Source organism: Grus americana, chromosome 5 (genome assembly GCF_028858705.1).
Source record: "Grus americana isolate bGruAme1 chromosome 5, bGruAme1.mat, whole genome shotgun sequence".
Taxonomy (NCBI): Eukaryota; Metazoa; Chordata; class Aves; order Gruiformes; family Gruidae; genus Grus; species Grus americana.
In genome coordinates, this window is record NC_072856.1 from 1,662,431 (window position 1) to 1,677,370 (window position 14,940).

The following is a 14,940-nucleotide window of genomic DNA, read 5'->3' on the forward strand; positions in this document are numbered from 1 at the left end:
TTTAAAAATCGTGGTTTGTATATGATATATTTTAAAACCATTAGGTGGATATTCGAGTTGGTGATAGACAGCTCACTGCAATCACTCCACTCCACCCCTGGCCCAACACATGCAGGCGTTTTTCTTCTAAAGCAGGTAAATTTAGAAATTTTTTTAAAAAAATAATAAAAATCAAGGGCACAGCTTTGTTTCGTGATGAAAAGGCTGCAACAGAACTAATGAGGCCACAGAAGAGCGCTGACCCAGTCTGAAAACAAAACAAAACAAAACAAATCCTTAAAATTTCCAGAAATCAATGGTGAGAATCCGAATCTTTTCTGTTTTCCACATTTTGGAATGTGTTTATTTGAGTTTTTACACTTGAATAAACATTTTGATATTTCTTAGCATATCATTAGTACAATGCATATAAATAATGGCAAAATTATTCTCCTTTAATATCTGAGTGTGTAATTAGCCCCTTCGCCTCTTTGCTTTTGAAGCTTGGGCTAAAGGCAGAAATAGCGTTGCCTTGCATTTTTTTCTGAAAAATACAGCATTTTCCATTGCATTTACTTTATGGATTAAACTCCGATGTTTCCACAGTATTTCTCTCTTAGGGATTTATTTCAGTGATTCATTTTATTTCTGTGCAAATTCATCTTATAGAAAGATGATGGATGGAGAAAACCTCACTGTTTTGTCCGGCTTCATCCTCTCGGGTTTCTCTGATGCCCCAGAGCTACAAACCACCATATTCATAATTTTCTTATCCCTGTACATTTTAATGGTGCTGGGGAACCTGATGATGATCCTGCTAATCAACGCCGACCCCCAGCTGCACACCCCCATGTATTTCTTCCTGAACCACTTATCTTTCATAGATTTTTGCCTTTCCTCTGCTATCGTCCCAAAAGCACTGGAGACCTTCCTGCTGGGGAGAAGCCACATCTCTTTTTTGGGTTGCTTTGCCCAAATATATTTTCTCCTTGCTCTGATCATCTGTGAGTGCTTCCTCCTGGGGGTGATGGCTTATGACCGATACACGGCTGTGTGCAAGCCGCTGTTTTACGCCACCATCATGTCCAGGGCGCATTGCTACGGCGTGATGGTGCTGGTGTACACCACGGGCTTCCTCACCTCCCTGGTGCACACCGTCCTGGCGGGGAGGTTGTCCTTCTGCCGAGCCAGGAGCATCAACCACTTCTTCTGCGAGCTGCCCACCCTCCTGCAGCTCTCCTGCTCCGACACCCGTGCAAACGAGATCTTGCAGGTTTCCCACGCTGGGCTTAACACCGTGGGCTCTGTCCTGATGATCTTGGTTTCCTACACCTACATCCTCCACACCATCCTGCAGATCCCTTTGGCCGGGAGGAGGCTTAAAGCTTACTCTACCTGCACGTCCCACCTGGCTGCCATCACCATCTTCTACACGCCGGGGACGCTCGCCTACATCCAGGTTGGCAAGGCGTGCTCGCAGGATCAGGCAAAGCTGGTTTCAGCGTGCTACACCGTCCTGACCCCCGCCCTCAACCCCCTCATCTACAGCCTGAGGAACAAGGAGGTGAAGGGGGCCCTGAGGAGGCTGTGGGTGAGAAAGCTGGTGCCGCATCTAGCCAGGCTTTGAAAAAAAGCGCATTTGCAGCTCTTCGGTACGTGGGAGGTAACGGAGGAATATGTGCATTATTGGTCATTATTGGTCTGCTTACAGATAAGGAGATCGCACAGCACGTACAGGGTACGGAGAACGAGCATAACGAATCATTCGCTTCAAACGACTTCAGTTTGTTTTAATTGTGGCGTTAAGCCTTCAATAATTAATCAAAATAATTGTCCATGCTTCCCTAGCAAAACTGAAACAGTGCCACGATGATTCGTGCCTAATTTGTGTGAAATGAAAACATTGCCCACAAAAAGGATGCTCAAATCGCAGGCAAACAATTGCTAATATTTCCATGGCCTTCCTGATAATCTTTTTTCCCAAATGAGCTTGAAGAACTGAGGATCTGTTAAAGTCTGATATACGGAGAGCTGCAAAGTGGCCCAGACCCTCTGAATTTTTCTAGGAGCGTTATTAAATCTGCTCTTACAAAGGTTTTGCTGAGACAGGCATCAGCGAGGTGCCTTTCGTAAAGGCTGCAAGCGGCCAATAGCAGTTGTCTGCAGAAGAAGGGGCTAAGGAGGTTTGCAGGATACTGCTGGAGGCGATCCTGCCACGATGGGTACGTTTACCCAATGTAAAAGTGACCCGGCGATAGCAGGGTGGAATGTCACCATCCAGGTGAAGGTCCAGCTGTGACCTCAGATGCAGTTTCTGGCCAATTTGTAGAAGAACCATCAGCAAGGACAAAGCCGCGGCGTTGGCTCCGGGGACCCGGAGCTAACGCCTTGTCGTGGGCACACATCCGTTAGCACGTTGCCAGAAGTGTGTCCCAACCAAAATCTTTCTGGGACGCGTTGTCTTTACACCTACTGATCTTTTCCTTGTTGGATGATCAGTAATAGGTCCATGCTTTGTGTGGCAATTGGACTGAGTTATGACTCCAGGTCATCGCACGGCTGAGGTGGAAGATGCTCTACTGTCCAACTGAAAACAGTAGACAAAGAATTTTTAACATTTAATCGAGACACACCTTTTATGTTTAATGAACTATACAATTTCTGGAAGAACATGTAGCTTACATAACAACAAAGTGAATAAATTTTATATTTTAAAATAAGCAGCTTTGTAAACCGTGGTTTTCCTAAAAGATCTCTAATGAATAATGAATGACTGCAATGGCAACCGGTTAAAACCAGCTTTAAGCTGGCGTGAAGTGAAATGCTATAAAGCTTTTAATCAAAGTTTCTGATGGAGTTTTCATGAAAAGTAGAGGCGTTTGGACAATTTCCCTGAGAAACATGACATCTGAAGTGCCTTGTTCTATATAACTCAGGAGGAGGGACAAGAATCGTTAACACACAGCAAAGGAAACCATCGCTCCTTTCTGCTGCGTCCTTCCATCCCCTGCGCACAGGGATACATCAGGGAAGGCTGGATGCGGTGCTGCAGCTGTGTTTAGGGCACTGGGTGGGGAAAAACCCAGATCTCTTCTCCCTGTGACATTACCGTGGTAATTGCCATGGCCAGCATCACCTGGGACCTCCACCCACACCCTCTGCCCAGGGCTCAGGGCACTATTTAAGCTCAGCCCTGGGTCTTTAACCACTTTCAGAGTTGTGCTTGGTCTGGTCCTGGTCCATTCTTCAGTTTCCCTGGCTTGAATTTGGCCCTCGGTTTCCCCTGGGCTATCGATGGAAGCTGCTGCTGAGCTCGGGCGCTGTGGGACCATGCCCCACGTCACGGCCTCCTTCAGCTCCCAGTCTGCCTTCCCTTAGGAGTAACTGGTCCTCGCTGCTCCCTGAGCCGTGTTGCGTTGTGCAAATAGCACAAATGACGTGAGACAAGACCCTCTAGTGTCCAAGCTGTGGATAAAGCAGGCTCTTATGGAAGGTAGGTGTTATAAAGATCTCCCCCTCACCTTTTTCTGTGTCTGCCTCTTAAGAAAAATGAACTCTGCTCGGCTTTGTGCTCCAGGGGGGTTTTATTTTACTCTACATTGGGTATCCACAATTTGACTCTTACATCTGAACAAAAAAAAAAGTTTGGATTATTGGTATAATAACACAGCGGGTGTGCTTAGGTCACGATTTCTATGGTCATCTAAAAGAAATTGTGCTACGAGTATTTATCTTTAGCTATGAAAAAAACCAATGTCTGGACTAACTTGGATGCAGTCATGTGCAAATTAACATTAAATGACAGTTCTCTCTACGGGGACCCAGCCTCCCAGCCCTTACTGCTCAAGGTCTCTAACAGGTTGCAGTCAGTTGTCTCTGCTTTGGAGACCATGAGATTCTGCAGCATCCCTCGGTGGTACCTTCTCAGCTACACGGCTGTCTTGGGGAGCAAATATCATTTACAACCGTGCCACAACAAGAACTCCTTGCCAACAGGGGGGAATACCACTCCCAGCTGCTGCTTCTCCTCCTGAAACAGATGTGAGATGCAGGTCTCTCCCACAGAACAGGCTTGTTTGGCTGAGCTAGGCGCCTCGCGGCTGTAGGAAGCGAGGTGTAGGATGAGATCCAGGCGGGTGGCTGGGAGCGCTGCTACGCTGCCGGGTACAGGCAGAGACAAACCAGAGCTGGACGGGCAAACCCCAGGGCTGAGAGTGCCTGGGAGTTCAGCAGGACACCCCGGCTGCTCGGGTGGGGGTCCCCTCCGGGTCAGGAGGCAAAGCAGCGGAGGTTTTTCAGCACAGACGCAGCTATGCTGCCTCCAGGCTGGGACGTTCTGGTCCCTCCATGATTTAGCATCTTCCTGATGTCAGATCACAGCTCTCATACTCTGCCAGCTCAGGGCTCTCCATCTCCCCTCCCTTCCTTGCCATGGCACATTCCCCTGGAAGCAAATGAGATTTGTATTTTTTTTTTTTTTCCCCTCCTTGTAGTTGGCCTGAAGTGAGGTGGTGGGTTTTTATATACTTCCCCAAAAACCTCCAGTCCTCCTTGAACTTGCCTCTGGAGGAATCGCTGCTTGAATCAGTGCAACTTCTGAAGAAGCTAAGCTTAAGAGAGAAATCCCTTACGAGCTTATTTTTACCACCTCCTACGATATTGGATAATTTCCCACAAAAGATGACAAGGAAAAGTTTATCAGAGGCCCGTAATGACAGGACGTTGGGTAATGTTGAGTGCCTGCAGATTTTAAAGCATGCTTAAAACTTGCTGTACCTGCTCCTGTAAATACACATGGTTCCTTAGCCCTCCCGACGGCTGACCTAAGACTGTTCAAAACGAGAAGCAGCAGGAGTTTTATCAACCGACTGGGGTCAGTTTGGTCAGCAGGCAACTCGCACAAATGTTATTTGCCGTGGTTTTTCTAAGCGCGTCCTTGACCTCCTTGTTCCTCAAGCTGTAGATCAGAGGGTTGAGCATAGGGACGATGAGAGTGTAAAACACGGCGGTGACTTTCTCCATCTCCAGTGAGTACTTGGAGCCTGGTTGCATGTGGCTCAGCCCCGCGGGGACGTAGAACAAGGTAACGGTCAGGAGGTGGGAGGCACAGGTGGAGAAGGCTTTGTGCCTTCCTTCGGTGGACCTAATCCTCAGGATGGAGAAGAGGATGTACGCGTAGGAGATGATGATGATGAAGAGCACGGACATGGAAATGGTGCCGTTGAAGGTGACAAGCAAAAGCTCATTGAGGTGGTCGTCAGAGCAGGTGAGCTTCAGCAGAGGGTTAGTGTCGCAGAAGTAATGGTTGATGACACTGGGTCCGCAAAAAGGCAACGGCAGCAAGCAACACGTTTGGATGAGTGAGTTCAGAATCCCCCCAACGTACGACCCGGCCACCAGCTGAACGCAGACGCTCTTGGGCATGGAGACAGCGTAGAGCAGCGGCTTGCAAATGGCTACGTAGCGGTCGTATGCCATCACAGCCAGCAAGAACACCTCTGTGGTCACAAACATAAGGAAGAAGAAATGCTGGGCAAAGCAGGCGGCGTAAGAAATGGTTTTCTTTTCCACCAAGAAGCCAATAAGCAGCTTTGGAGAAAAGACGGAGGAGTAGCAAAGATCAACAACAGACAGATTGCAGAGGAAGAAGTACATGGGAGTGTGCAGCCGGGGGCTTGTCTTGATCAATGTCAGCAGCCCGAGATTGCCCATCAGGGTGACGAGATAAATCATTAAGAAGATTACGAAGAGAAGAGCCTGCAGCTTAGGCTCGCTCGTCAGTCCTAGGAGGATGAAGTGGGTCACCACGGTGCGATTGCCTTGAGCCATGTCACCAGTGTGCCTGCTGGAAGGAGGAGAAACGGAGCGAAGCGAGAAAGAGCAACGGCAGCACGTGGCGCCGCTATCAGCAAGCGCTTTCTTAGACCCTTCATTAAAAGTGCAAAGCTTTGGTACTGGAGATACCATCTAACTGCGCTTAGGTGCTCGGCAAATCCTCCCAGGCAGAGCAACTCATTCCAAACCTTTCAGAAATGGTATTTTGTCCTTATTCTCTTTAATCACGAGGCTGGATTAAAAAAATTAGGGGTTTTTTTGAAGAAAAAAAAACCCACAAAAAATACTGAATTATTTAAAACTGGAGAAGGGGCAAAGAATTTGCAAACTTCCTCTCATTTCTTTAGAACAGGAGGCAGAAAAGGGGAAGGGATTTAACTTTCCCCATGAGAAGCCTGAATACGCCTGAGTGAGGACGACCCTGGGAGCCCCGAATGCGCCGGTGCCCCCTCGGATCAGCTTTGCTGGATCCCCAGCCGCCAAACCAACTCGGCAAGTGACCTGCCAGAGACTTGGGAGGGTCCCTCGGCAGCCTGGGACAGAAAATCCCGTGCCGGATAACAAGAACAGGCTGAGCTGCCACATTTCTGTCCATACTCCTGGTCAGGTTCCTGCACAGAAGGAAATATCTCCCCCCCAGCACAGCAAATCATGGCAAAACAGGGATTTATTACATTTGATTGAGCTGGAGCAGATATAAGGGGTTGTTTTAATTTTTTCTCTACTCAAGGTAGGGAAGGAAGGCATTTTCAGGCTGCTCTTTGCAATTGTGAGACTAAGAAATGAGTTGGACGTAGTGGGTTATAGATGGAACAAAAAGCTGTTAGCTGTATTCATGGAAATTTAGGAGGAAAAAAAATAATAATCGCTTATCAGAAGGCTCCATATAGCAGAAAGAAAACTGGTGCCTTCATTTTCAAACCACACAACACCTTGCACGCAGTATTTTTTCCTAATCAAGCCCCTTCAGTCCCAGTTACTCACCCTTTTTAGCAGATGTTAGGAATCCTTCATACGCCTTAATTACCTGCTTCTGGCATAAATGGTGCTACTGGTATTAATTAAATATAACACCAATAAAAAGCGGTGGAAATATTTGTTTAGAACAGAAAAATGTAAGGTTTAAAAAAAAAAAAAAAAGACCTGGTAGTGAAAATAAGAATGAACTACAAGGCAGGCAGGTGATGGAGTGGGACCTGAGATAAACAGCAGGGAAAGAGGACTTTAATCTGAGCTACACGAAGCAAACCTGTGTGCCACCACATTACTAAAACCTCTTCCACATGGATCATCCCTGCAATTCCCCCCCCTTCAGCAGCAGGGGGAGAGCATAAACTGTTTCTCTGCAATATCAGGACCAAATGCTCAGCCGCCTCCTGGTTTGTTTTTTTTTTTTAAAGACCTTTTTTTGGACGTACCGAACCAGAGCGGGCTGGTGTTCCTCTTGCAGCACGCCGTCCTGGAGCGGGGAAGGATGCGCGGGTGACGCCTGGCAGTTCTGCTCAGGCCCCAGGTGAGCAGGGAACGTGGTACTTAATCTTCGGTCTCGGTTTTAGCGCTTCCCATCAGGGCGGTTCGCTCACGTTTGAGAGGCATCGCCGCGCTCCACTTGCCTGCTACAAAACCAGATTCTTACTTTTATTTCTGTAACAGACAGTTTTCACTTTACAAATATTTATGAGGTTCCAATGTACCAGAATAGCTGGGAGGATATTTCCAGGTTTTGGCTGCAGCTGCTTTTTCCCTTCCACTCAGTGAATATTATTTTGAGAACCCAAACATCCTCATATACAAAAATCTGTAACGAATCCACCCAACCCTACCGCTGGGACCAAGCTCTCGCCGTCTGCAAATGAAGACTAATATTGCAGCGTGGCCAGAAGGTTGCTGTAGGCTCTGCAGCGCGTTTTTATTCTTCCTGGAGGAAAAAGCAAGGAAGGTTTCCTCCCGGGCTGAGCCCTGCCTAACACTCCCAGGCTACGGGTCTTTCTGCGCCGCTGCAGAGCGCAGTGCTGCTCTCGTCTCCCAGCTGCCTTCCCTGTTCAGTTTACCTACGTCCAGGGCAGAAGGGCAGCTTTTCAAATGTTTTCTTGGAGGTTTTATCACAATAAGATGGTGACACATACTTGGAAAGCCTGAAGATAATGCCGGGAAATTCAGACATAGGGAAAATACACAGTTAAAGTATATTCTGGTAAGGAGCTTTTCCCTGAATCGGTAAACTTGTGGGGTTTAATCTTACTCTACGTTTGAAGCCTGAGCCTACAATCCCGCTTTCCTGTGTCGTTCTTAGCCAGCATCCGGCTGCGTCTTTCTGTGATCCGCAGACAACACGCACGCATCGTCCTAAGGCAGAAAGAAGAAACGTTGTTTTCCTCCAGTTTTCAGATTACCCCGATGCCCCAAGAGGAGGGAGGTGGCACTTTGCGGATAGGACACTGGAAGTGAGACCAGGTAACGCGCAGCAAGAACCACCGGCGCGTGGCACCTGCCTTTTGACCAGCGTGGGTGACGATGCTGTCCCAAAGGGCGCGTGCAGGGGGACAGCTTCTGCGTTTATTTACTGCTTTGACCCTCATCGATTAAAGATCCCTGAGGGAAAGCAAAGAGCTTCAGGCCAGCCACGGAGGGGATCATTACAAACTCTCAGAAGAGTCTGGGAGAAGTTTGGGCTTGGGGCCCCGGCCCCCACCACGTGAAGCTCATTAACCTTCCTCTGCTCAGCGCTGATGCGGAAAGGGAGAAACTTTCATCTGTGCTGAGGCACAGGCGGGAAAGAAGCCCCACGAGTGTGCAAGTCATGTTTAATGGGAGGCCAGGGTTTGGAACGGGTTGTACCTGAGGTTCGTTAGGGCAATTATATTCATTTAAAGGTTGCTTTTGGTGTGCATCCCTTGACAAAATGGTAGGCAGCAACCTAACATTGTTCCTTTAAATAACCGAAAGGTAGGTGAAAAGGCAGTTAAACTTCCCTAGAAACGTTTCACCATTCGTCTCATTCCCTGAGCTATTCTCGGCATTGTAATGACGTGATAAACTAACCGCTGTTCGGCTCAGCAAGAGGCGCGCAGGCTGGAGGACTCTGCAACCAGCTGTGGAGACCAGGGGTGGGGTGAAGGCAGTAAGTTTGCAGTCTCTTTTTCCTGCTGCTTAGTTACTCCCTTGCTATAAGCATTTGCTTGACTCTTCCAAATATATATATATATATATATAAAAAAAAAATGACCTTTCATTCCCTCATCACAAAAACATTTCATTGCACCTTTCACAATGAAGGGGTTCACAGATAAAATAGGAATATTTAATTAAGAAGCTCCTGTTAGGACAAATTATGGACTGAAACACTGAAGAGAATACACATCAAGAAAACACAATCCCAGTTTTTTGTCTTTACTTCATTTTGAAATGAAATAATAGCATAATTAAGTAATGAAATTGAGTAGATAAAATGTCTGAACCCCTCTGACTCCCAGGTGAACACCAGGTAACAGGGATCTTAGCAACATCAGAGGAAAAATGTATTTCAATCCATTTTCACCAACAGCTTTCTGCACATACTTATCTTTTCAAATGTGTTTAGCATCGTCATCATTTGAAACGCAGATAGTCTACTGTGTATCATAAAATACATTTAGAAGCTGCTTACACTAAACACAGATGTCCACCTCAAAGCACAGTGGCCACAGCTGCCCTTGTTCGAAGCATCCAGGCTTTGTCGTGCCAAAGTATCTCCAGTTCAAGGCTTGGGATTAAGGTTAAGCCCAGACCCTGTGAGAACAACCAGATCAGAGCAGCAGACTTGCAAGTTTTGGGTGCTCTGCTCCGGGTGCCCCTTCCCACACGCACGGCAAGTTGTGGCCAGGCAGGACATCCCGAGGTGAGAAGCTCCATGTGCTGCTGCCGTTCTTCACACTACAGTTAAGAAAATTCCTGAGGTGCCTTAAAAATCAGGATTAATTTAGCAACATGAATAGAATTCCCCTGTGAAACAAGCCCAACTTCTTATTTTAGAACCTGGGAGAAAGCTGACCCACAGATCTTTGAAGATCTTTGATGCCTACAAAGCATCCAAAAAGCCACTGTCAACACCAGGATTAAAACTCATATTTTCTGTATTCAAGCCCCTGCTTGATTCGTTGGCTGTTCCTACAAATAGGTTTCCCTCTAGAAGTGGGATTTTTCCTCACCTGCGTAGCCTTCAGCAACAAGGTTCAAACCACTCCTCCAGAGCATGAGAAACATCGTATTTGCGTAGAAATTTTATTCCGAAAACAAAACTCAGCACATTGCTTTGACAAGACTATGCAAAATACAGAATAAAATAAAATAAGGGAAAAAAACTGAGGCACTACCATTTTTCTTCTTAGCCTGGGACCTGTCTCTGTGTGTACAACGTGGAAGGATACCTCGTGAAATCAGGGAGTGAACAGGCTTCCATTCTAGGTTTATTGACTTTTTTTTTTTTCCTTTTTTAAACATAAAACAGAACCTAGGAGCAAAACTCAGGCTTGGAGAGCTGCAGTCTCAGCTCATCCTCGGTTTATGGACTAAGAGCGGGGCAGAGCTTTGCTGGAATTGGGATTACAACCAAAGAAAAGCGACTGCAGTAAGGGAAGGAAGAACCTATACCCAATCCTCATTACAGGGAGAAGTTTCCCTCGTTATTTCAAGTCCCCTTCCCAATTCCAGCTTGCCTTCCATTCACATCCTCCTGGTTTCTCCTTCAGCCTCTGCTGCTTGCACCTACCTCTTTTTGGATGGATTGTCAGACAGAAATCTTTTTGTCATTTGTACCCAGTTCACTGTCTAGCTGTTCAACTTTTTATTTCTTAAAATAAAAAGTGTTTGTGATCAGCACCTCCCTTTATCTCCACAGCCTGGGTATCACCTCCAATCCCTGTGGCCTCCTCTGCAAATGTCTTGAACGAATGAACTCTGCCGCTAAACTGCTGAATGCAGCTCCCCGGGTCCTCAGGCCCCAGCTCCCCCTCGCTGCTTCCAGCTCTCTGCTCTCCTCACACGTTACTACTGCTGCGCAGGAAGACGTTTATCTGATTCACTAACCTAGCCTTTGTTGGGAAGCACTTTAGCAGCATCCTTCCTAGCACTAACACGCAGGACAGAAAGACGACCGTTTGTTATTAGCCTAAAATTCCTGGTTGAGCATTAAAAAAAAAACCAATCCCAGGGGTTTGTGGCCAGCCAGCCTGGCTATTTTCCTTTTTTGGTCTTTGTGGCATTGTTGGTCTTGGCTTTCTTCTTCACTGACCCCTTGGTCTCCGGCTCTTTGCGCTTGGCTGACGTGATGGAGCCCGTCACCTTGAAGAAGTCGTCCAGCCGGCCCTGCGTGCTGCCCTGACGGCTTTTGCTCAGCCTTTTCACCCCGTTGCGGATCCGCTCTTCGTTGAACTGTTTCTCTCCGCACATGAATTGGACGAGCTGTTCTTCATTCGGCTCGGTCCACTTGAGCTCAACAGCGTCAGGGTTGACCACATCAGGCTCTAGAAAGAGCTTCTGGGCCTCTTTGTGCAACCAGTTCTCAGGCAGAGGGTACTTCTTGGTGTCTATCTGCTGAACGATCTTCTCGATGGTTTTGTGCTCCTTGATGAGCTCGATGGCACGCTTGGGCCCAATGCCGCGGATGCTCTCGCAGTAGTCGCAGCCCAGGAGGATACACAGATCCACAAACTGTTCCCAGGTCAGGTCTAGATCCTGCAGAATGCGATTCAGGTGGAACTCCTGGATGGGCAGCTTCTTCGTCTCGCTGGCAGTAAGATGCCGCATCAGTACGGGACTGCCGAAGGTCAGGCAATCCATATCTTCCGTGGCGGCTGCGTAGACCTTCCCAGCCTTCACCAAGGTAGCGCAGCTGGCTTCGGCCTCCCCCGGCGCCTCCACGTAGGGGATGCCCATCAGCGTTAGTAACTTCTTGCACTCATCAGTGTGCTGCTGGGTCACCTTGACCAACCTCTTGCTGTACTTCTCAATGTTGTTCTCCTCTCCAGCCTCCTGAGCCTCCTGCAGGTGTTTCTCGGCCTCAGCCCGCCGCTCAGTCCGCTTTGCCAGCTCCCCCGATTTCAGCTGCGGGGGCTTGCCGTCAAAGACGTAAACCGGCTTGATGCCGTTCTCCACCATGCGGATGGTCCGGTAGAACATGCCCATCAGGTGGCTTGTGGTCTCGCCCTCCTCATTCTGAAGGACTTCAGCTCCCTGCCGCACGGCGATCAGGAACTGGTAGATGCTCATGGATGCATCTATAGCGACCTTCCGTCCGAAGTAAGATTTGATGTCATTCTCCCGGATGGCACCGGGAGCCACGTCGGCAATAAGCTTGGCCAGGCCGTGGATTCCCATCCTGAGGGACAGAAAAGGAGATGCTGGGATCAGCCTCTGCACAAACATACACACGGTCCTGGGGGGAGCCAGGGGTTAACAGCTGGGCTGTGGGGGTGGTCTACCACTCAAGCAGGGGGACCAAAGGGAGGTGGCTGCTTCCCCTGCAAACCAGTACCCCATGGACTGCGGCCTCAGCCCACCATTATCCCCCTACCCACCACTGCGCCCCCACCTCAGCCTCCCCAGCGTACCATTATCCCCCCTGCCTAGGCCCACTGTTACCCCTCTTCTTACCTCAGCCCCTCTCCCTGTCATGCCTTACCCACCCCCATTCCCACCTCCCTGTTTCCCAGCTCCACCGTTACTTCTCCGGGCCACAGCCTCCCCAGGCCTGCCAGTAACCCCTCTTCCTGCTTTAAGCACGCCATTACTTGCCCCTCTTCCATTAATCCTCTATTCCTACCTCAGTCTCTCCCGACCTCCCTCCGGGCCCACCATTATCCTCCTCTCCTCATCGCAGCCTCCCCGTTACCCTCCCTTTCCGCTGCGGCCTCTCCCGGCCCGCAGATACCCGCCCCAGCCGCCATTATGCACCCCCTTCTCGCCTCAGCCTCCCCCAGCCACCACTATTCCCCCCTAGGCCCGCCTCAGCCACCGATACCTTCCCCAGCCGCCATTATTCCCCTCCCCAGGCCCTCCTCAGCCTCTCCAGCCGCCGTTAACCCCCCCCGGGCCCCCCTCAGCCTCTCCAGCCGCCGTTAACCCCCCCCGGGCCCCCCTCAGCCTCTCCAGCCGCCATTATCCCCCCCCCCCCGGGCCCCCCTCAGCCTCTCCAGCCGCCATTATCCCCCCCCCCCCCGGGCCCCCCTCAGCCTCTCCAGCCGCCATTATCCCCTCCCGGACCCCCCTCAGCCTCTCCAGCCGCCATTATCCCCTCCCGGGCCCCCCTCAGCCTCTCCAGCCGCCATTATCCCCCCCGGACCCCCCTCAGCCTCTCCAGCCGCCATTATCCCCCCCGGGCCCCCCTCAGCCTCTCCAGCCGCCATTATCCCCTCCCGGACCCCCCTCAGCCTCTCCAGCCGCCATTATCCCCCCCGGGCCCCCCTCAGCCTCTCCAGCCGCCATTATCCCCCCCGGGCCCCCCTCAGCCTCTCCAGCCGCCATTACCCCGCAGCTGGATCCCGCCACCGCTCCCGCGCTCCGCCGCAATGCCCGCCGGGAGCAGGCGCAGCCAATAGCGAGCGGCTCCCGCTCGCCCCGCCCACCCATCCCGGCATGCCCCGCTCTAGCTCTCCCTTCCGTTTCCGGTAGGGGCGGGCAGCGGCGGGAGCGGAGGCGACGTGTCGGAGTGGAGCGGGAACCGGGACCTGGGCAACATGGTGAGGGCCGGGGCCGCGGTCAGGGGCCGGGAGCCGCGACTGGCATCCGGGACTCGGGCCGGGAGCCGGTCCCGGCCCAGCCCCGTCCCGTTTCCCAGCGGTGCCGCTCACCTTGGCCGTGTCCCCGCAGGAGCTGGAGGCGATGAGCAGATACACCAGCCCGGTGAACCCGGCCGTCTTCCCGCACCTCACCGTGGTGCTGCTGGCCATCGGCATGTTCTTCACCGCCTGGTTCTTCGTGTATCCCCGGGGCTGGAGGCGGGGGTAGGGGAGCGGGCGGGGGGGGGGGTCCCCTCACCTCGCTCTGCCTCCGTTATCCCCTTAACCCCCGGGCTGCAGCTACGAGGTGACTTCTACCAAGTACACGCGGGACATCTACAAGGAGCTGTTGATCTCGCTGGTGGCCTCACTCTTCATGGGCTTCGGCGTCCTCTTCCTGCTGCTGTGGGTCGGTATCTACGTCTGAGGCCCCGGGCGGAGGAGCTCCGGTACCGCCCTGTGCATCCCAACGGCCGTAAGCTCCCTGAGGCCTTACCGCTCTGCATGTTTTGGGATGGGGGGGTGCGTCTTGGAAATGTGGCCCTGTGACGGCTGAGCTTTCCAAAAGCCGCCTTTCTTCAGGGACAAAGTTAGGATATGCAAAAGGCTGCGCCCTCGGCATCCCAGCGGCAGCGTTTGGGCTTACGCGTCGCAGCTACACTGAGCCCTTGGGTAACTAAGCTGGAGGGTGCTTCTGTGCCCAGCGCTTAACCGTGGGCGGAAGTGGTGTCCATCCCCGTTTGAGGCGGTGGGAATTGTGTGTGCTGGGGCTTGTCCTTTGCTCTGTGGCTTTAGGAGCAGCAGAGTCCAGCCCTGGGAAATGTTGTCTCACTGACCTCCTCCATCTCTTGTTTGGTTCTAGGTGGGAAGCCCTGCAGAACCTCTTTTTGTATTTCTTTTATACTTCAACAACAAAGCCCGTATCAGGTGTGGACCGTGCTCCTGTCAAGTGACTTCTGCCAGCACAACAAACCAAACCTGAATAAAACTGGCTCCGTGATGCACCTGCCTTTGGACTCGTGGTTTATCTTTTAGATAGTTGGGGGTTTTTTTACCTGGCATTTCCAAAACAGTTTGATATCGGCACAAGATCCGCATACCTTGGGACGAGCCTCACATTTTGCACATGCACGGCTGTGTATGCCCAGAAGCGTTTCAGTGCCACTTTGTGCCCTAGCGCAGCTAGATTCTAGAAAATAAGTGCTTCCTGCTTCTTCCTAAGCCTGCTTTTATATCCCTCGACCTTCGGTACCATCGCGTCCCCTCACCCTCTTTCTGCAAGGCCAGTTCTCATCCTGAGCCAGCAGCTTTGTGCCTCGGCAGCGCTCGCGGCCCCTCGTGAAGCTGATGGTTGAGAGGTTGAGAAGTACAG

The 14,940-nt window shown here is 50.8% G+C and overlaps 4 protein-coding genes across 4 annotated transcripts; 2 read left to right on the top strand and 2 right to left on the bottom strand.

Annotated features, from left to right (window-relative positions):
• The first annotated feature begins 652 nt into the window (after positions 1 to 652).
• On the top strand, positions 653 to 2,794 carry LOC129207371 (olfactory receptor 8I2-like). The gene is made up of 2 exons (XM_054828196.1): positions 653 to 1,566; positions 2,779 to 2,794. The coding sequence occupies exons 1-2, from the start codon at positions 653 to 655 to the stop codon at positions 2,792 to 2,794; spliced, it is 930 nt and encodes a 309-aa protein (XP_054684171.1).
• Positions 2,795 to 4,839: 2,045 nt separating this feature from the next.
• Positions 4,840 to 5,808, bottom strand: LOC129206702 (olfactory receptor 1052-like). The gene has a single exon (XM_054826404.1). The coding sequence runs from the start codon at positions 5,806 to 5,808 to the stop codon at positions 4,840 to 4,842; it is 969 nt and encodes a 322-aa protein (XP_054682379.1).
• Positions 5,809 to 10,060: 4,252 nt separating this feature from the next.
• On the bottom strand, positions 10,061 to 13,363 carry FEN1 (flap structure-specific endonuclease 1). The gene is made up of 2 exons (XM_054828184.1): positions 13,318 to 13,363; positions 10,061 to 12,169 (listed from the first exon to the last, which is right to left on the bottom strand). Exon 2 carries the CDS (start codon positions 12,166 to 12,168, stop codon positions 11,026 to 11,028), a length of 1,143 nt encoding a protein of 380 aa, XP_054684159.1. The 5' UTR covers position 12,169; positions 13,318 to 13,363; the 3' UTR covers positions 10,061 to 11,025.
• Positions 13,364 to 13,460: 97 nt separating this feature from the next.
• Positions 13,461 to 14,577, top strand: TMEM258 (transmembrane protein 258). Its single transcript, XM_054828243.1, has 4 exons — positions 13,461 to 13,529; positions 13,660 to 13,769; positions 13,869 to 14,043; positions 14,431 to 14,577. Exons 1-3 carry the CDS (start codon positions 13,527 to 13,529, stop codon positions 13,993 to 13,995), a joined length of 240 nt encoding a protein of 79 aa, XP_054684218.1. The 5' UTR covers positions 13,461 to 13,526; the 3' UTR covers positions 13,996 to 14,043; positions 14,431 to 14,577.
• Positions 14,578 to 14,940: the final 363 nt, after the last annotated feature.

Excerpts from the sequence above, each read along its gene's own strand:
- FEN1 (XM_054828184.1), bottom strand. The coding sequence starts at position 12,168 with ATGGGAATCCACGGCCTGGCCAAGCTTATTGCCGACGTGGCTCCCGGT.
- LOC129207371 (XM_054828196.1), top strand. The coding sequence starts at position 653 with ATGATGGATGGAGAAAACCTCACTGTTTTGTCCGGCTTCATCCTCTCG.
- LOC129206702 (XM_054826404.1), bottom strand. The coding sequence starts at position 5,808 with ATGGCTCAAGGCAATCGCACCGTGGTGACCCACTTCATCCTCCTAGGA.
- TMEM258 (XM_054828243.1), top strand. Across the intron at positions 13,770-13,868 it reads TTCACCGCCTGGTTCTTCGT|CTACGAGGTGACTTCTACCA; the intron begins GTATCCCCGGGG and ends CCCGGGCTGCAG.